Raw genomic sequence first — 22,434 nt, 5'->3', positions numbered from 1 at the left:
ATTGAGATTTTTGTGAAAATTATGAAATTCGGCCATGAACTCTAGACCTACAATTTTAATGCACCACCTTTGAGTCAAGCGTACCCTAGATAACTCCAGAATTAGAAATTTTCATCTAGAAAGAATAGTCTAACAAGTTGAATGACACACCACAATTTTGGCTCAAATGACAACCCCGGTCAGGACACATTGAAAGGCTGGCACAAAGGCGTCAAAGGAGCAGTAACCATAATGTCATGCAATATGAATACCTAAACACTAGCCAATTGACCAATCAGTCCCAATTGAAAACAGCCAAATTTACCAATAAGCTGCCAAATGGTATTCAGCCGTCTCGTCACTGTGGTCGCAGCATATCAATGTGTGCCAATCTAAACAAACACAAAAACAATTAAATTTCAATAGCCATAATTCCTGAACGATATAAATGATATAAATCTCTTGAATAGGTCTTTTTTTGGATGGATTTCAATAAAAATTAAAGGAATCAATAAATATAAACCTTCAATATTTCCATCAATTCGATTCCAATAAATGCTATAATGCGATTAAACTATAAAAAGTATATGAAATCAATATTGAAAGTCAGCGTGGCATTTAAATTTCATAATGTCAAAAGAATCGTGCCTGAATAATCTTTTTTCCTGAAAAATATTTTAATAAAGCCTTATAACAAGTCATTTTTTTGTTGAGATTCCTTTGTTTAAACATCCACTCGTGCCAAAACAATTCCTGCTTTATATCTATTATAACCCACATGCCTGATCATGAACTGTATTAAAGCTACTATCAATTTAGTTCCATTCACGAAACATAATAATTTAGGTATAAAATGTAATTAAAATTAGCACAAAATTTTGTAGTTTTTTTTGGAAGTGAAATCGAGTTGGTGGAAGAATTGAAATATTTGTAAACATGTAAGAGATCAAAGAATTTCTATTTAAATTTACTTAAAGTTTGCTCAAGTGATTCCGTAGCGTTGGTGTTGAGCTTTTTAGCAGAGGGTGGCAAAAAACATTGAGTTTTATTTTAGAATTTATTTTAAGTTTTTTTTTCTTGTTTGGAGTATAACTGCGCAGTTTTTAATATTATTGTTTTGGAATAGAAGAAAGGGTTGATAAGTTGGGTGACCTGTGTGTAGCTATTTATGAGCAGAGATAGAAATAGACTCGGTTTTTATATAGAGTCGAGTACACTTGAGTAGACTTTTTCAAACTAAATCTGATTTGAGTAGACTTGTGTCACATTTTTGGATAAAAGGTTTGCATCAAGTCAATTATACTTGGATCTCGAATGGAAGGGTTGACTCAAGTCGACTTGACTACATATAGAATTTGAATCGACTTATCGCTCTGTGACTACGAGTGAAAACTTGGTATTGAAGATAATGATTGTTATTTTTTGTTGGACGACTTGCTTGGAACTGCTTTAATGAGTTCCAGAATAACACAAATCGGTGAATCGATCTCAAATCTGGCATCAGGCCGCTGTGACATTGGATTTGGTGCTGGATACGGTTGAAATCCAGAATGCAAGAGTTATGCTTGCATGGTTCTAAAAATTGTATTGAGTTTTTCAGTGCCAGATACGAGTAAAATCAGGCAAAATTTTGCAAACACACCGACCTGATGTCGGATTTTGGATCGATTAGTCGACTTGTGCTATTTGGGATTTGATGTGAAGCTTGGAGTTTGAAGTCATGTTCATTGTTTCTCTTAGTTCCTTTTAGCTCTTATTCTATGATTGTGCTAAGTTACTTTACATTAATTGAGAGATCGACTTTTTGTGAGAATTGGACCCACGTCTTCACAACTGAGAACTATAGATAGCCGGTTTCTTGTCTAATAGGATACATCAACCTTACTATTGCACTGGCAGGTTCACTTACACATAACTCGATACCCCAAATACCATTCTACTAAGATACCGCCTCATTCAAATTAGATGTGCAGTAAAGCTTTATAAGCAAGTACTCTCTAATTTCAAATTCCCCAATCACTCAATAAACATCAAAACCTGAATGTAATTAAAAATTCAAAGAATTCATTAAATTTTCAAATTATTTTTGTTTCATAGAGTTTGATTAGAGTCAGGTACAAAGTTTTGTTATCGCTGAACATCTGAGGCAAATCAAAAGTTGCAAGTAGAAAATTCATACACATACATCTAGTGTAATGACAATGATTAAAGAATATGCTACAAGAAAGAGTTGAAGGGTTGTTGAAACTTTCATTTACCTTTTTTTTATACTATCCATTTATTCGCATTCAACATTGAAAAAGTTCTTTTACATTACTTACTGTCAATATTTTCATCACGAAAAATGGCTGAAGGAGTTGCTGAAACACATAAAAGTAAATTGGAGCACTGTTCGCATTCCTTATATTTTTCATTTTTTAGCACAGTTTTGGAAAAAGGGAGGATAATAATACACTTTTTTCGGCTGGCTGGGTGAAGGACGAGATCTCGAAAACCAGACATCGTAGAAAGTTCTAGTTTGAAGCATTAGATCCGTGTCATAGAGTCTTTCCGGTGTCAATTGGTTTAGAAGCCCAAATCTATATCTTTGTACGTTAATTAATGATTTTTCATTACATAAACAGAAAATAAACATTTTAAAGCGTCGCTTTAAATAAATTTAAATTTTTTAGCAACCGTTAGAAAATTCAAAGTCTGAAAATCCGTTAAATGATAAAATCCTTTAACTTTTATAATTTTATTTAGAAGTGATTTGAAGCTTATTGTATCTAATTTTGTAACCGACAGCTGGGACAAAAATGCGCTGAATTTGCTCGATAAAGTCGAATCCTTTTTTAATTTTTTCTCCTCGTTCTTAGTTTCAATCTTTTTTTTTGTATTTCGGGGTGTGCGCTTTTCTTCTTCTTTTTCATCTATGTAGCTTCTATACGTACGCTGTGTACATACATAAATTTGTTAGTTTCTAGAATAAAGAAATAGTTGCAGTTTTATGAAAAAAAAAAAATGAATTGAAATGCAACAAAAATAAAGAAGCGTTGTTTGTTCACTAAAAAGTATTATTGAAAGAACTATAAGAAAAGCGGATTATGGCATGCACAAAATGTTGAATTGAAAAAGTGTTTCGCATACGAACATGAAAATGGAAAATGGATTTTTCATTCTGTCTCTCACTCACTCACTCACTATCTGATAAATTCATTTTTTGAACTTTACATTTTAAATTTTTTGTTGGTTTTCTGTGAAGTTATTTCTGAATTTGCGGTTGTTTTGATTTTTCTTTATTTGTTTTAGGATGTTGGCCATAAATGGCCTTTTTCTGAAAGTTATGATTTTTTTTTTCATAAAATATTTAAAGGGATCAGACAGATTTTTTGGGATAGAATTTTCAATAACGAAAAAAAGGATAGGAAGTCATGATTGAAATTTTCATATCAAAATGAATGAGTTTCTGGAATAATTTATGATAGGAATACCATAAGAATCGGATATGCTTATGGGATAGGAATGGGATAGAATGTTTTCAATTTAGTCTATAAAAAAAACTTCAAAAAAAAGCCATTGTGTTATTTATTGATTTGATCTTTTGTTTATAAAGAATTTTCGACAGTGATTCCTTTAAAGGTTGTATTGTATCGGTGTATTTTATAGTTGTATGATTGAAAAGAAGTGTACCAAAATGCTTATTTATCAATAAATTTAGTTAAATTACTTCTAAATTGATTAAATTGTTCACAATGATGTTTATTCTTCGGAGTTCAAAAATTGACTGAACTTTTGATTTTTTGTGTGAAAAAGGGGTTTACAACTATGAACAATAAATATCTATGAAACCTAGCAAACATTAGAAAAACGCAATTTTAAGTACCTTCTAGACATTTTACAAGCTTATTGCATATTAAATACATAACTTTGAGCTGTATACCAACAAAACATCGATAATATGTCAAGCAATTATGCTGTTGTGAGGTGAAATTTTGAAAAACAAAAAGTTTTCAGATTGTAAACAAAGATTTGAATTTTTGAATTTTCAAGCTTTTTTGCAATCTAAATTGACTTTTAAAGCTCAAACGCTTCAAATGAAGCAAGTTATTGCCAATATGTTCACTTATCTAGGTAGCCATTAACAGCACCATCCAGCAATTCTAGCTTTTCTAATGCAGAAAATTCCCCTAAATCAACAGTTTAGTTTAATTTTCATCCATTTATCCCCAACCGAAATATCTAGAACGCTCATAAATCTGTCTAACTCTACACGAGTAGGTAATACATATTTCACAGTGAATTAAAAACTATTATAGAAAATGGATTGCAAATGCCATCCCACACCATCACAAATATTTCCGAAAAAACACACAGGAGTTTGAGTGAACAACAATGATGTTGTTGTTGATGATGATGATGACGATTTCGTATAAATCGGGAGAGAAACGAGACCTTCCACAACATTCGACAAACGAACATGAATGTTCATCTATAATCCAGGGTGTAAATTTTATTTTTTTACATATTTACTTTACATCACAGTTTGTGAAAATACTATCATCATCAATTTTGTGTGCAGTTATTGCCCATGAGCAATGTAAAAATGCAGCAGCAAGTTTTTTTATTTCCACATGTAGGTGGTAGGATGGAAATAAAAAAAAAAAAAGTATATCACGATGTGTACGTGTAAAAATATAATGTGCACTATTACAACCTTACAATGTATTATGTAATATTGCTCCCACTGTCCTTGTTAAGTTGGAATATATCGCATGCCTTACGGCAAAGTGCAGGAATTTATATTTATGCTCCTTACCCCTCACACTCCCCCCCTCCCCGGGAGCTGTTTCTTTTTCTCACTTTATTGCACACACTCATACAGCAATAAAGGAAAAAAAGATTGAATTTTTAACTTTTTTATTTTATTTCATATTTTACAAAATCAGGGCCATTTATAGGGAGCTACAATGTTAGTTGATGATGATTATGATAAGAATAAATTAAGTAGAGAGGAAAATGAGGAAAATAATATAAATTTGCTTTATTTCATTATGGAAATTCATGTACATTGTATACACATTAACATTAGGATAAAGTGCGAAGAAGGAGAGGAAGGAAAAATTGGCAAGTAGTTGGATAGAGGAAGACGACCATGGGTATGGTTGGCAGGGGTGTAGTCAGGGGCCCTCAACCCCCCACCAACCCTCCCTATTCCCAGGAGGATTTATAGAGGAATTTTGTGGTTTTTGCACCAAAAATTGTAGAATTTTTCAAAATTCAAGAAAATTGGGGAGGGTATGGGGGGTTCACCCCTGCATAGAAGCGAATAAGGAACGTAAAAAAAGGTTAAAGGTAGCAAACACGAAAGGCATATTTATAAATATGCAGGAAGTTAGTTGAATGTTTTTTGGGGCCTTTCTTGTATGCATAAAGTGTGAGAATACATTTTGAAATATTTATTATTGTAAGCCAAAAAATGGGTGAGTTCGATATAAGAATAGTAAATAAATGAACGAAAAAAAAGAACACAGAAGTTGGCTGGTACAAAAACAAATTTTTATATATATCGGCATAAGGAATCCAATAATGACCAAACATTTTTCATTGTATTCATAGTCCATATTCACATACATCATTGCATTCATCTCCGTATTGGAATTTAGACAATGCCGATTCTACTACTTTTATGCCTTACTAAGCATTCTCGTTTTTTTTTTTCTATTCATTCATCCACTTTTCGTCGACCGGCCTAGAGGAGTTTTATTTTATTTTTCTTCTTTGAGAAGTGATTTTTTTCGTATGAAAATGTGAGGTTATGCATTCATTTTGGTTCGAAAGACTCGAATGGATGTAAATATTGTGATTCTAAAACTGAGATGTGGTTGCAAATTGATGTTTCTTCTGAGAACAGTCAATATGCAAACAAATGTTGAATTTTATTGGAAATAAACAAAAAAGTTTGAAAGCACGTGGTTGTTGGTATGGAAAAGTTTGCAATATTATTGACTTTGGATTTGATGAAAAATTTGAATTTGGAAATTTCGTTTGAATTTCTACGCTGAAAATGCTTAATGAGCAATTTTGTCCGTTAAAATTGCTTTCAAAAAAGCTCAAAATTCAAATTTTTGGGTTTTTGTTTACAAAGTTTAAGTTATTTTTTTTGTCACATATTTAAGTTTTTTGAGCATTTTTGCTGGTTAAATAACTGATATTTTGTAAGTTTAGAGTTCAAAAATATGATATTAATATGGCAAGAACTTGTAGAACAATCAGAAAGTACTTAAATTAGTAATTTATCAAAATTTCAATGTTCTAAATTTTGTACTAAAATAAGGAACGAGCATCTAGATCTTTTGGAAATGATATGAACTGTATACGGTGTTTAGTCTCAATCTAGACTCACCACCAAGGTGTACCGTGGCACGAAAAAGTTGGGAAAACACTGACCTAAAAAGCGAATATCCTCCAATGCAGTACAAAATGCGCTCAATTCACATCCACCAAAATTCCCATAACATTCTCTTTGTTGTTAATGCTTTTATGAGCAGGGTCGATTGAGTGTAACAATTCCTTCTTTGACCTCAAGAAGTATAAAAAAAATTTGAGGAATAATATTTGGAACTGTGTTGAAAAAAGATTTAGGTTATGAATTGAACATGAGATTTCAATTTCTTGTTTGGTCAAAAAATCGTAAAAAGAATGAACTTTTTTTTTATGTAAAATCATCTTTTTTTTTTGCTTCGTAAAAAGGATGCTTAAGTGATGCTCATAAAAATCCCTTAGTGTTATTCTGCTGAAATAATAAAAATTCATCAGCACTACTCATCCGTCCGAGTTATACACTCTCAAACCTCTTGTTACCCCTGGCAATGTTATCGTTAAATCTAAAGGAATAAGAAGTTGAAAAGTATCATCATCAAAATATAATGAGAATGGTTATAAGACGATCATTTCATACATAAATATATATATATTTTTTTTGCCTTACTCAAATGACCCCTTCGTGCTCATTCTATGGTATACTTTTCATTTTTCTTTTCTTTTTGTTATTTATCTCATACCTTATTGAGAACATAATCCTCTTTTACGTTCGACTTTCCTCTTATTCATCTCTTTTTCTTGCCATGTTTGATGCTCGCAATACTCAAATAAATGAAAAAAAAGGACTCGACTTATTCGAGCGACATCAGCGCATTTTTGACGCAGCAATCTGTAATTGGTTAGCAAACAAATGCAAATTGATCTTAAGAATACGATCCAGTATGATCCAATTGACATCCTTGACTTAAAATAGAAGATCCAGTAGAATCCAAGTAACATCCTCGACTTAAAAAAGATGATCCAGTAGAATCCAGGCTACTTTTTAATCTACAATATAATATCCAGAAACAATTCATGAAATGAATTCATAAATAAATCGAACTTAAGAAAAATATCCAGTAGGATACAAGTCACATCATCCAGAAAAAATGATCCAGTAGAAACTAGGTCACTTCCTAATCCACAATATAACACCCAGAAAAACCTTATGCAATGAATTAATAAATATTGAAAAAGATTATCACACAACGGTTTTTTAGAATTCAAAATTTCAAACGGTTTTAAAAAATTTAAAGTTTTCCCTCGAAATGTTGATTACGTATTGAACTAAAATCAAAAATTCATTAATTATCGTATTTAGAGATTGATTTATACTTTCTAAATGCCCTAATGGCCAATATTTTGATGGTACAGAGCGAATGCTTCAAACCAGAGATTCAAACCAATGTTTGGTGAGTCTGGATGATATCTAGTGAGTCTAGATGGATGTCTGGCGAGTCTAGATTATGTTTGTTGAGTCTGGATGAGTATTAAATGAGCAGCCGACCTAAAAACCGAACAAACTGTATTATTAAGCTATTTGTCAAAAGTGCGCTAAAAAGCAGCTGAAATGAGTCAATGAGTAAGTGCTCATCGAAATTTATGGAAGCGAAAGATTTCGTTGTTATGTTTACGCTTCAACGTGAATATATATATACATAAAATGGTCCTCTACTGATTTATTAATAAACACATAAAAAATGGATTATGATGTTTACGTATGAATGCTCATGCTATGCAGAATATATAGCATAATACATATTTCAATGAATTTCATCTCATCATTATGTATTTTTCATTATATATTTTTTTGTGTGTTCTATGATACATTATATTTATATCCATCAACGTACGCACACGTAGATAATATAGATATATACATAATTTTTTGTGGGATCTCCCTAGAGGCATCATGTGTAATTCATGTTTGATGTCGCATTGTAAATGAAGTTTTTTGGTACATATTCCTATATGCGCATATATAATGTAAATGATAAAAATTTGTCATGTTATCACATCATGCATGTTCCAATTTCCTTTTTTTTTGCCTCTTCAAAACTCCCCATCCTGTCATCTACTCTTCATCCCCCTCCATCCTTATGTCTTCTTTTTAAAAATCATTTTCTTATGCCTATGTCTTTTCATTTCTTATTATACTTATGTTTCCTTAAAAGAGAAAATGATGATGATGACGACGATATGTATATATATATATATATATTGAAATAAGAAGCATGGAAATTTATAGCGGATTTTTTTTATACAGCATTTGTGGGTAGTGTTGTTGTCTAGGTGACTTTAAGTGGGATGTACACAATCTTTCTTTATACTTCTTTTTTTTTTTGAAATGCTTTTGGGGATACTTATGGAAGAGACACTTAGTGCTAACATTGTCAACAATGATAAAAAGCACGTGTTTTGTTTAGATTCATTGACTAGGTGTGTGTAGACTCTTGGAATTAATGGTGGAAGTGTTTCATTGCATCTTTTAAAAATAGAGCTGATGTTTAGAGCGAAAGCAATTCTGCTGAATTTCTATCAAAATTTGGGTGGATAATGGAAGATTTTTTGAATTTCTTTACTAATATTGGAATGAGATTCCTGTAATGATTAACGGAATATCTTTTGGAGTGCAGTAGTAGGGGGTATAAACCAGAGTTGCCTGGGACAGGCAAAAAACGTACAAATTCTTGATAGTTTGTATGGTTTTGTAACAAAAATCATTTAAATTATCAATAATTTGTACGTTTTTCGCCTGTCACAAGTGCCTGTTTTGCAACTCTGGTGTAAACTAGGTGAACTAGGGTGAATATTCCACTTTATCATATAGTCGGGTTGCTCTTGGTAACAGTGATAGAAGGATGCGTTTGGAAATCATAGAATGTAGGTTCGAGTCCATTTCGGAATCCGTCCATATCAGGGATAGTTAGTTCCTTGGGAAAGGTGCACGGGGCTCATTGTCGCATTTTGAATTCGTCGGAAGCTGGATCTGTCTTTAGATAACTTCTGCCAGTTGCTAATTCCCAGCACTTTTGCATCGTTGCTCACACAGGAATCCAATGAGCTCTTTGATCTACCTCGAGATCTCTCTCCATTCAGAAAGTCACCAGTTGTCACTTTAAATATTGAGGTATCAGGCATACATCTAGTATATTATGGGGTAAGAAAGCTCTCGACAGCATGCTTTATGTCTGTTTCAGAGTTATTCAGCATGCTTTATTTGTTACAATCTATAGTTTGAAAAATCCTGCCCTAAAAAAAGCGTTCCATCAACCTGCTAGGCCTTACAATCTCTTCATAAAGATACACAAAACTCATAAAGTATATTTGAATTTTAAAGAAGTTTTTAAGAGATGCTAATAATGATGATGACGATGATGACTTCAGAATAATGATTTTCTTAGAAACAGCTTCTAATTTTTAAAAGACTCAGTACAATACAAACAGCAACAAAAAAAAGAGCGCTTCTTTTCTTTATCGTTGATCAATGAAAAGGAAATTAAATGAACAAAATAGCTCAAATATTTATTTAATTCTCTTCATTACTTTCCTTATCATTCCGGTGCTTTTTTATTGAGTCTTATGAAATTTTATAAATTGAATGAATTCTTCAGAGATGCTGGTATGAATTTTTTTAAAATGTAAAGCTGTTTGTAGTGGTTCCGATTGATTATGTTCAATATGGAATCATTTAACGTGGTTTCCATTGTATTTGAAGTAGAAATTCAGCAGGTTTGTATGAATTTTTAATGAGAATTTTAAAAGGCAACAAGGAATGTAGTTGAAGTATCTCAGCATGACGTCGCTGATTATTTTGAAATAATCTGTATTTTTCCTTGGCAGCAGAACATGCATATTTCGAAAACTGTATTGTATAATTTACGAAATATTACGTCGCGAGAAAATTTCATTTTAAATGCAACCACAAAGTCTGAAAATTTCTTGGCATATAGTTAGGGCACGTGTTAAAAAAATATTAGAAAGTTGTTCAAAGGTCAATGTTTGTGAAGGTTCAGGATGAGATAATTTTGTAGGATAAATCAATAAAAGTGAATCTTAGTTAATTTTAGCAGAATTACGAAACTTTTGGGTATTTTAGAAGTTTATTTCTGGATTTCTTGTTATCTGAGTGTGTTTGTGCGATGAACTGACTTCCTAAGTCAAACACTTTAGTATATTTCCTCACTTGACGTAACAGATTGCAGCAGATCAAATTCTCATCGAATTCTTTGTGATTTTCTAGATACAGTAGTTATTGCATGATTTTAAATAGACTTCTATTGATAGCATTACTACTATAGGAAGCATTGATTCTACATTCAATTTATAGTTAGGTAATTTCATATTGAATGAAAAAGAACTTAATATTATTACCTAAATGGAAGAAATTGATTAAAAATGCAATTACAACATCAACTTACCTTATTCTAGTGTCGTTTAACTCCTTATCTTTCATCTAAGATGATTCAGCTTTATCCACATCGCTTAGTTACAGTATTTATTGTATTATAAATTTAATCGATTTTTCCACGTTGTTTTGTTTGCAAAAATTCACTTTGAATAATTTTTTGAACCTAAAATTTCAAACTTTGAAATTCCGTTAAATTTTTCAAAATTGAAAATTACGTTATGAATTCTTTCAAAGATTTATGAATATTATGATGATTGTGCTAAACGTAATAATAATAAAAATAGTTATAAAATACTTATATAAAAATTCAATATTATCTCATCTCAGCACAAGAAGTTATCCAATGAATTCCTAAATTCCAAAAAAAAAAAAAAATTTTATCGATCCAACATTTATGACTGCAACAAAATTTTTCTGAATGTTCATTATGCAAGACTCTCATTGTGCACACATTGCTGCAATAAAATTATGCTTAACTAACCTTATTCAATATACAACTTTATTATGTGAATATAAGCTAATAAGTTTAAAAATATGAAGGGTTATGTTCAGCAGAACCACATCTGTTGCACGGCATAACTCTTGTGAAATTGTTCTCTGTGGGTGTAGTCGATATCTATAGATACACATGCACTGCAATTGACTTTCTTTAGGGGTATCGAACTATCAAATTAAAATCATTAAAATGAATTTGTTCCTGAATTGAATAAATTGTGAATTCTATGGAATTTAAAAATTTAATCCATTAACCTTATTTCAACCTCTCTCCCCCCATCCACAGTCCGTACCTATGACAAATCTAGTTGAACAACATGAACATAATATTATAAGTAATGCTTCAGAAAAACGCAATCAATTTTGTAACATAAATCGAGAGCATGAATAAAAATCGTGCGAAATGCTTCAAAACGTACAAATCTCTCATATCGTAAACAGAGTTCCACATTTATTTTATATTTTCTAAGGCTTAAAAAATCGAGATCCTGTAAATTCTACATGTGTCAGCATTAAAAAGATTATGGCATCGTCGAAGATATTACACCATATTTCACATATCTTCCCATTTTACAGCCCAATGATCAATAAGATTAATTCAACAGAATTTTCAATATAAGCATACAGTCAACAGCTTTATTGCATAATTCCGAAATTTTTATATTGACAAATCCAAATTGAACTTTGCCAATTTTAATCCTTAAGGAAGACTAGTATAGATGAGGTCACTTGTGACCGACGGAAGTGCATTTTCCTCGCAAAAGAATCAAAAAATTTGAGACTTGAACTCTCGACCTGAAAGAATTTTGCGAAAAATCATCTTTTTAAGAGCTACGTAAAAAAATACGTACGTAGCTCTTAAATACGTACGTAAAAGATACGTTCGAAGCTCTTAAATACGTACGTAAAAAATACGTTCGTAGCTCTTAAATACGTACGTAAAAAATACGTACGTAGTTCTTAAATACGTACGTTAAAAGAATTTTTGCGAAAAGTTAATTTAATTAACTTTCCGGTGCACCAATCAATTTGGTTTTTCTGCCGTTGCCTCTCTAAACTAAAAGGCACATGATAAGGAAAAAACCGCATCAAAAAAGCTTAAACTAGAGGAATACTTAAGCGGCAGACGGACGGACAGACAGACAGACAAAATGCTGACAATAGTGTCTTTTCCTCTCAAAAAAATGCATTAAAAAATAATCCAATATTTGCATAATAGAATTAAAAATGTTTTTGTTATTGATCTGTTGCTTAATTCCCAAAAGGGATTTCCATAGACAATTGCCAACAACAACAAACTTAAAAAATGCATAGGAAGTATTGTGAATATTTTGGAAAATGCGCTAAAAATCAATAATATCTGGGTTAAAATTAATACGAGGAACAAGCATGATCTTGAGGCACCATTCAAATAAAATGTCAAACGTGTGTGATGATGATTGCGATGGTGATGATGAAAATGCATTCATAAAGCTTCAGTCAGTTGCTATTGCTACGTTCGCTTCATGTTTTCATTAGATTCTTTTTTTTTTTTGTTCTCCTCGCTGTTTTCTGTTGCTGATAAAAAAAAAGTGCTCTCGTACATCTATCGGCATAGCAAGCAAGTATGCGAGTCGAGTAATAGAAGCAGTATGAGGTCATGTGGGCTTAAATACACGAGAATAAAAAAAAGGTACATGGAGGAAAAATGTGAGCCCAAACAGTGTTAGTAGTGGCGTAGTACATGATATTATGTTATGCTATCACCGTACTTGATGACGTCGATATTGGAGAAAAATTTGTTGTATATTTTATGAGTGAGTCGTCGTCGTCGAATGCCGAATGTCTGAGAGTGAGCGACTGAGAGAGAAAATTTGTCTATGTTTGTATTTGTGTGAGAAAAGCACAAGGTGGTTGTTACATTGTATTACATCAAAGCACATCGCACATCATTTTTTTATTTCTCACACCTCATACCACAATTGACTACAGAAACTCAGACAATCACAAACACATTCAAAGTGCTCGAGAGAAAATAAAAAAAATTTTCCCGTCATTGTCGGAGCGACTTCAGTCGAGAGAGACGGAGAGTCGTGAGAGCAAGTCGACCGAGTGTGAGGAAGTCAAAGGCAAATAAGAAGAAGCACAAAATTATTTTTTTTTTTTTTTACAAAATTTTTCACATCACAGTGAAAAAGACCGAATTCAGTTGTTATTCGTACGTTGAGGCAGCAACATTGAAATAGGCTAAGGGGAAAAGGAATTAAAAAAAAAAATATTTTTTGTGTAGAGCTTGAAAAGAATACAAGAATACAACTTTTTTTTAGGTTTAGGGCTGAGAGAAATGTGTCATTTATAGTAAAGTGTAAGAATTTATTAAATTTATCAATCTAGTCATCATTTGAAATTAATTCATAGCAACCATTGAATTTTTTTTTGAAAAAATTCAGTGAAAAATCGAATGAGCAAGAAAAAAGTTTTTCTTCCTTTTTTTATATATATATATTTTCTATCAGAAGTGCTGTGTTTTGTGTATTCATAAGAAAGAGAAAAAAAAATTCAATTTTCATTCCGTAAATAACAGAAGGAAAATATTGTATGTGGCATGTGAAAAGAAATTCTTTTTTTTATTATATTTTCATCATCACAATTTTTGATTATCGGCTGAGGAAAAAGCAGAAGTGAATTTTTTTTTTATAAATTTGTTTCATAAACTTTTTTTTTTCATCTTCTCTGTTTTTGTTTGGCTAAACGTAAATTGCAAGTGAAAAACCTCGTGAGACGATGATGATGAATAAGTTGAGACACTGAGAATCTATAAATACATTTTCTTTTGATATATATTTTTTGTTTCAATAATTTTTTGTTCATTTTTCGCGAAAAATAAAGACAAAAATTACTAAATTCTTTTGTAAGAATTACTCTTGACTTGTAACGGTTTTTAATTGAAAATTTGAAAATTTTGAATTCTTAATTTAGTTCAGTGAAATTTTAAAAAATTGCTATTTTGAGTAATTTCTACTTGTTTTCCAAGTTATTTTCAACTTAATATCATAACATTGAACTCTAAACTTGACTAAGATCAGTAATATGACAAGCAACTGTGCGTGAAAATACTCAAATTTGTAGAATATTCCAATTTCAATTTCAAAACAATTTTGTAAACAAAAACTCAAAAATTCAAATTTTGAACTTTAACGGACAAAATCACACCCGATAGTAGTTCTAAAAACAAGTGACAACAACAATAAAGCGCGAAATAATTAATGAATTAACACATAAATCTAAATTATGTACATAACTAATTTTTTCCATTTTTTTATTATTATTCTCTATTCCAGAAAGCACTCCCGCGTGTGTTTAACTCAACTCGCTGTGTAATTTGCGTATAAAAAAGAAAAGAAAAGAGAAAAGAAAATTTGAAACTTTTTTCATATTTTTCCTTAAGTTCTTCAAGTCAGCTTAATAAATTTTATATATATACACAACAAACCATAATAAAAGTAAATAAATAAGAGTCAAAGTGAAGTGCTGTGAACGCCGAATGAGTTAAAGAAATTTATTGACAACGTCCTGAAAAAGTGTTTTTTTTTTTTGTGTACAAGGAAAGTTAAAAAGCCGGAGTTTTGGAGCCTACGCAATTGAAAATCTCATACGGGGAAAGAAGTAAACTGCAATAAAAGAAAAATAAAAAAAAAAAGTTTTTTCGATTCTCCCTTCCTTCCTATTACTTCTCTCTACTAGTATATACTACCGTATTGTTGCTGGTGGTTTTATAAGGAGTGAGAAGAACATACCAAGAAGTTCAAATATAACAAAAAATAAAAAAAAGTATAATATAAAATAAAACAAGTGAAGATTATTGGTGCTTTTACGTGTGCTCATCATTCTCTCGTGTGTTCCTGAGTGTCTACTTGTGTGTGTATGTGTGTATTGTATTGATATTAAAAAAAGATATAATACACGCACAAGTTTAGGGAGAAAAACATAATAAAAAACTGATAAATTAAGGAATATAAATTTGGTGACATATAAAGCCATAACCCTAAACAATCATAAGTGCAGTGCAAGCAGTACCAAAAATAAATAAAATAAATTAAGAAGCAAGAATAACAAAAAAAAAAATAACAAATTTTTATTTCGCAAAAATGCACATTGAAATTCAAGTTGCATTAAACTTTGTCATATCGTACCTTTATAACAAGCTTCCACGTCGTCGGGTCAACATCTTTGGCGAGGAGTTAGAGAAAGCATTAAAGCACAAATTTCAAGGGCACTGGTATCCTGACAAGCCATTCAAAGTGAGTATATCGATTTTTATTTTTCTCGCTCTCATTTTTTCCATTTTTTACTCTCATGCCATAGTTCTGTACTGTATATGTACTCTGCTGGTTGTTGGGGTGGTCCTCAAACCATCATACTTTATATATTCTCTCTTTATCCTCTCTGTGCTGTGTTAATTCTGTAGATATTTATATATTTGGAATAAATATAGAATAAGCAGCATCAGTACAAGTTGTAACAACAGCGACAGCCTGAATAGCTATAAAAAGCATATATCTCAATTGTTATGATGTGTAGTTTATGCCAGTGACGCATTTAACCCAAAAGTGAGGCTATAGATTCATCTCTGGATTGAAAGTTTTTTTCTTTGACTTTTTTTTTTGCTGCTCTTCATTTCCATTTAAGCTTCATATATGAAGAAGTCGAGATGAGAGCTCTTCAGATTTCATTTTTTTTTATATGCTTTATATTCAGTCTCTCTAACTCACTTACTCTTTTTCATCTCTATTATTCTCTTCTTCGTTTTGTCTCTTGTCGAGTATGGGGATGGTTATAAGCCTGTATTATTATGATATCTCTTTTATTCTACTTTCAATTCTTCATTCAATTCCTTTTTTTTATCATCATAAGTATGTGAAGTTTTTTTTTATATATTTTGTGTCATCATTATACAGCCATTTTCTATCGTATCCAACAAGGCCAAAAATGACTAAAAAAAAGTTTTTTTATTTTATTTTATTCAAAAATCACTTTGGTCTTCCTCTTAGATATAGCATTGAGACATTAGAGATTGAATAACACAAAAGGACACAGAAACTGAAAAATAGTCTCATGTGTGAAATTTGCTTTTTACAATTTTTATGCTGCAATGATAAGCAACAACAACAAATATTATAATGGCAATAATAACGACAATAATAAAAATAAAATCACCAAAAAAATAACAGATATTATTAGTAGAGGTTCCAAATGATGCTTTTTTAAATGGATTTTGCTATGGGTTTGGGAGATATTCGGGGATTTAATGATTATTTTATGTTTTGTAACAACTTTGAAGCTTGGGAATGGAGGAATGTAATTTAGAGTAAAGAATAACAGGTGTGAAATCGAAGTGTAGAAATTTAGGTCAGATTGTGATCAAAATACTTAAAATCTTACAATTTTAGAACAAGTTTATTCGTTAAAAAACCTTTCAAAAATGCTCAAAATTCAAAAATCAAATCTTTGTTTATTTTTTGAATTTTCATTTGTTTTTCAAAATTTAGCCTTTGTGGACATAATTGCTTGTCATATTATCGATCTTTTGTTAGTATAAAGCTCAAAGTTATGTATTAAACATGTTATAAGCTTGTACAATGTCTAAAAAGTACTTAAATTGCAATTTTCTAAATTTTTAAATGTGCTAAAATATGATCAATTGTTAATGTATTAAAATATGTTCTAAAATAGGAAAAATTTCTAAAACTAAAAGCATATTTTGTACTAATTTTCAACAAAATCAAAATATTCTACCTTGAACCTTGCCAATGTAAGCTTCACGAAAAAGTCCTTGAACTTTGTTTGCACATTTTTATATACATTTTTTCAAATTTTTCGACCACTTTGAAATCCATTTATGAGTGTATACAACTTTTTTCATGAAATCCATGAACATTTTGTTGAAAAATGCCACACGTGATACACGTTTTTTAAATTGAATTAAAGAATAAACGAATGTGCATGAAAATCATGTGTCATCGGTCAGCGATTCTTGGTCTGCTAATGAAATTGGATGATGATGGATTCATTGAATCCGTAATGTCTGTAATTGATGCTGAATTAGTCTTTAGTACTGAAATCTTATAAAGTTTCAATTTCAAATATGAATTAATTTTGCAATCTAGGAAATGAAACTTAAAACTTGGCACACTCTGTGCTTTTGATAAGACTCATATGAATGCAAAAGTCATGAAATTTAATCAAAAAAAAAAAAAGTTCACGCGAACTCCTACATGAGTACGGAAGTTGATGAATTTTTATGGCATTTTCATGACTTTATTCATGAATATCAAAACTTTTTTTCAAAACAATTTTTTGGCTTGAAATCTTAAAAGTTTTTTAAAATTTTGTTCACTTTCTGCAATTACTGAATTAATCGTAAAAATATATGAATAAAAGCAAATCCGTGAGCTTTTTCCCATTTTTATGTATTATATTATATACAAAAGAAGTCACTAATATTGCATAAATGCTAAAGTCTTTTGCACCTGCACGAAATCCAAAAAAAAATATTTTGTAAATTTCACGATTAAATGAATTAACAAGTCATAACTTTTAACGATTATTTAATGAGTTTAAAAATTCTCTGGAATGCATAGCTATTGCATTCATTAATTTCGTAAAACGTGGATTGCAGCTGACTTTTATATCAATTTATTGCAAATTGGTAGTGAAAATAATTTTATTAATGACTTTATTGCCAACAGATGTAGGTTCAATTGGAAATGTGGGGCTTTTGAATGCTAATAATTCTGAAGCAGAGCTGGAAGTTAATTCAGATTTTGTATGGGAAAGTTGAGTCAAGTTGACTCTACTCGATATAAAATTTGAATCGACTTCGAGCTCTGCTTTGAAATTTTAACGGTTTTCCTTATTTTAGAACATTTTAATTCATATTTTAGTACATTAATCATTGACCACATTTTAATACACCCAAAATTTTAGAAAATTGCAAATTTAAATACTTTTTGGACATTTTACAAGCCTGTAACATATTTAATACATAACTTTGAGCTATATACTAACAAAAGATCGATAATTTGACAAGCAATTATGTCCACAAAGGCTAAATTTTGAAAAACAAATTAAAATTCAGAAAGTAAACAAAGATTTGAACTTTTGAATTTTGAACTTTTTTGAAAGCTTTTTTAACGGATTAATGCTCTAGAATCGTTGGTTTCAAAGTATTTTGAACATTTTTAGACTGATTTAGACCTAAATTCCTACAATACTTCTTCAATTTCACACCTCTTAATTCCCATAACAAATTTCATACATTTCTAAAACCCAAAATCGACTAAATATTTTCACAAATAAACAAACAAATTTTTATTAATTAGCGTGAAATTCCCCATCAACATGAATTTAATAGTCCACATCCAAAACTCCATTAACATTGAAAAAAAACTCATCATAGCGCATATATGATAATAAAAAATTGACCTAATTTTATATATACCACACATCTATTATTCATAATATATCCAAAATAATCGTTCAATCATCAATCATTGTATGCAAATATTATTCTAAAGGATTTTCGCTCAATAAGCCTAAAATAAATTTTTTGTTACAAATTTTCTTACACCCAACAACAAAAAAAAAGAGAATCTTTCGGCATGAACCCCTACCCAAATAAGAAATAAGGGTGGGGATGTAGAAATAAAGAATATTTCAAAATCTGAATATTGTAGGCACAAAAAAATGAAGCTATAGTACCATAACGAGGGCACATAATCGAAACATCAAATTTTATTATAGTTGATAAAATGTTTTGTTAATCGATAGGATGTGATGTTTAACCACAGCATGCGTGTATGCGACCTACTGATGTTAATTTCTTCTCTCTTGTTATGAATCTCCAGACACATTTAGAAGTTGAAAAGCTATAGATTTCTATTTCAGTATGTAAACATTCAAAGCATATAGTTTTTTTCTATCAATTCCATTTCGTGCATTGGTTATACGCTCGTGATCCTTTTTTTTTTTGTTGTTGTTGCTGTTTCCTTTTCTGTCTTAAAATCAATAATGAGCATAGCGGCAATGGAAACTGAATACAACAGTTGTGGGCAACCTTTGTGATGCGATGTACTACGGACAACTGTGTCACGGTACACTAGTGTGTCGCGGCGTACTAGTGTGTTACGGGGCACTAGTATGTCACGGCACACTAGTATGTCATGGCGCACTTGTGTGTCACAGCGCACTGGTGCACGACGCACTATTGTGTCTCGCCGCGTTAGTGTGTCACGGCACACCAGTGTGTTACGTCGCACTAGTGTGACACATCGCACTTTTTGGAATTGCTATAAACCGTTTGCCGTATACGGTTATAGTCAAGGGCTAACCTCGAAAAATATAAGGTTGTCCACCACTGGAATACAACAAAAAATTGTAAAAGGTTTAAATTCTCTCTTTTTTTTGCTTGCTTGCTTGCTTCTTTCCCCCATTTTTCAGAATGCCCTGCATTCAAAGCCAAAATGTGGAAACGAGTACAACAACAGCAACAAAAAAACAAGATATAGGATGGAAAAAAATGACTCGATTAATTTTTCAGCTGAGTGACAGATTGTCGTTCAGTTCAAGGTTAGGGGTTCCTAAAAAAAATTGGTGCATGTGCTATAATGTTGATGATGGAATAGAAATAAATATAAAAAAAAGTTGCTGTATTGCAAAATGGAGAAAGTTGTGTGTGGGTGATGAGCATCAATATGTACATATGTACAGTTGTAGACAAATCGAACGTAATCAAGTTCATCCATACTTTTGAATAATATTTCATCTATTTAACCCTCTTGTAAAGAAAAAAACATCTTTGGATTCCTTTTTTTTTTGTTGCTACTGCCATCTCAAATTGCTACCGCCTTCTTCAACGTAGATAATCAATCAAATTGAAATTGAGCTTTTCTTTCTTTCTCGTTCAATTCTTTATAATATGGAACTTTTTTTGTACGGATTCAGAAATTGCTTACTCATCCATTTTGTCCTTGTGGATGAATAATTTTGTTCATTTGATCGTGAAAATTTGATTTAAATAAATTAAAGGCAGAATAAAAAGCAAATCAAATTACAATTTTAACGGTTTTTTTGAATTTAAGAAAGAAAGAAACAAATTCATAGCTAACTTCACGTTTGTTTACATATAATATAAGAATGCAAACTAAAACTATTGATTCTCGCATTTATGAATGTTTTCATTCTGTTTATTTATTTGCTGTGTCAACAACTCAATAAAATTGATCTAACAAAGCTTATTTGAGCTCTCTACGATGTCAGGTTTATGAGTTTTTATCGATTTTCAAACTGTGTTATTTAATAATGCGCTAAACACCTTAGAAACTCCAAATCCCTCGACTCAAAAGTTTTAATCCAAAAAAACCGTTAAAAAAGTAATCATGTTACAAACCATGTTATTTAATAATGCGCTAAGTATTTTTGAAGTTCAAAATCCCTCGACTCAAAAGTTTAAATCTTAAAAAACCGTTAAAAATTAATTTCCCTTTAATCTTGTTTTGATGATTCATATCATCGATTCCAATTGCTATAAATGCGCTTTAATGATCCCCACAGCGACAATCTGTTAACATTTTTATTCAACTTCCTCTTCTTCTTCGAATCTATTTTCAATGTTCTCATGTTTGTTTTGGTATATATGGCAATATACACGTATGAAGAATTATTTGTAAATGCTTAACCATTTCATTGAGGGTGTTCTATCCAACCAATAACAATTCATGCGGTTAAAATGCTAATAGCATGATTAAAATTAATTGGATAACATTGATTTGACACAAAAATGTAATAAAAAAAAAAATAAAATAACCTAGGCAAAAGTAGAAAAATTCAATGTCGGACAACGTAGAGAAATTCTTTTTGGTTCTATTTTTATGTTGACGGTGAATATTTTTTTTTCAAGGAAGGCTAAATTATTAATGAGTCCAAATTTTTTTTCCATTGATACACAAACAAGTTTAGAATTTTTTTTGACTTTGGTTTATAAATGGAACAAATTTTGATGAAATAATATGCTGTATTATGCTTAATCATGTCCATATATGTTAATGATACAAACCAATAATTTTTCAATTTTTCCATTTATTTGTACTCTTGATTGTGCTTTTTATATTCAAATAATGTTAATGATAATGAATTTGACATTAATTGAAATGTTGACTGAACATGCTTTCAAGTTCTGTTTGTGATTAAACGTGGGTTTTTGATGACAGAATCTGTTGAATTAACATTCTATTGTAATAATATTAAACAATTCATTTAAAATTCAATTCTTTTCGTTTGTATATGTTTTGTGAAGTTTAATTTACAAATGACGTGTAGGATTTAAAAAGGAATGAGTCCTAATATCCTTTAAATTGATATTTTTATAATAAATTCATGGAATTCAATGTTTATTCTTTGAAGTTCAAAAGCAGACTGGACTTTAGTTCAAAAAGGGGTTTTCAACTATGTACAATAAATATTATTCAAATCTCTAATGACCGTTAAATCAAATATAATTTGTGATTGACTCTTAAATAGTTAAATCCTAATTCTATCTGACATTAACATAAATTCACTCAAAAATCACATTCAATTCCTCAAAAACATAACAAAAACCCATAAATGTAAATCGATTGATTACCTTCAGATGATCGTAATCTATTCGAACATTTTACAACACGTGCAAACATAAATCTGGGTTTACAGATATTTTCACAGGCTATTCAAACGCAAAATACATGTTCTTTTCTTAAATCCCTTACCTGACAACATCTTCGTCTCTCAAAGTTCAACATGACTTTTCGCGTGGCAGCAAATTTATTTTTTTGATTGACTTATTTTTTAAAGGAAATAAAGTTTAGCGTCTTAAATTACATTTTGAATGAATTCTAGGAAAATAAGATTGAAATTTTAGACTTTATTTATAAACATAAGAAGATTAGAAGAAGAAAAATGTCCTTATCTTATCGTATGTCCATTCATAATGGTCGAAGATATCGAAAAAAGTGAAATATTTGTATCTTAAATTGTAAATTATACGTTTTTTGGCCTTTCCTAACGAGGGGATTATATGATTGATCAACCAAAAAAGGTTTTTACGAATGGATTCGTTTATTTTTATTCTTAAATAATTTTTTTTTTTTGTATCAATTTTTATGATAATTTATGGGAAACTTATTGAATTGGGT

General features: G+C 30.6%; 1 protein-coding gene across 4 annotated transcripts in view; it reads left to right on the top strand.

The window, feature by feature from the left end:
• The window catches only part of LOC139087039 (protein Tob1-like), a 125,261-nt gene that overhangs the window by 87,132 nt on the left and 15,695 nt on the right, over positions 1 to 22,434 (top strand). The window contains exons 1-2 of one of the 4 annotated variants that reach the window (XM_070635731.1): positions 13,330 to 13,571; positions 14,548 to 15,507. In XM_070635731.1, the coding sequence (XP_070491832.1) occupies positions 15,355 to 15,507 (153 nt within the window). In that variant the 5' untranslated portion in view covers positions 13,330 to 13,571; positions 14,548 to 15,354. Of the gene's footprint in view, positions 1 to 13,329; positions 13,572 to 13,785; positions 13,803 to 14,547; positions 15,508 to 22,434 lie in introns of those variants that run through there. The other 3 variants (XM_070635728.1, XM_070635730.1, XM_070635729.1) reach the window with 3 other exon arrangements.

This window comes from Chironomus tepperi, unplaced genomic scaffold, assembly GCF_022539635.2.
Source record: "Chironomus tepperi strain 1889 unplaced genomic scaffold, CSIRO-AGI_Ctep_v1 contig_93, whole genome shotgun sequence".
Classification (NCBI taxonomy): Eukaryota; Metazoa; Arthropoda; class Insecta; order Diptera; family Chironomidae; genus Chironomus; species Chironomus tepperi.
The sequence above is the reverse complement of the archived record's forward strand: the minus strand, read 5'-3'. Positions and strand labels throughout refer to the sequence as shown.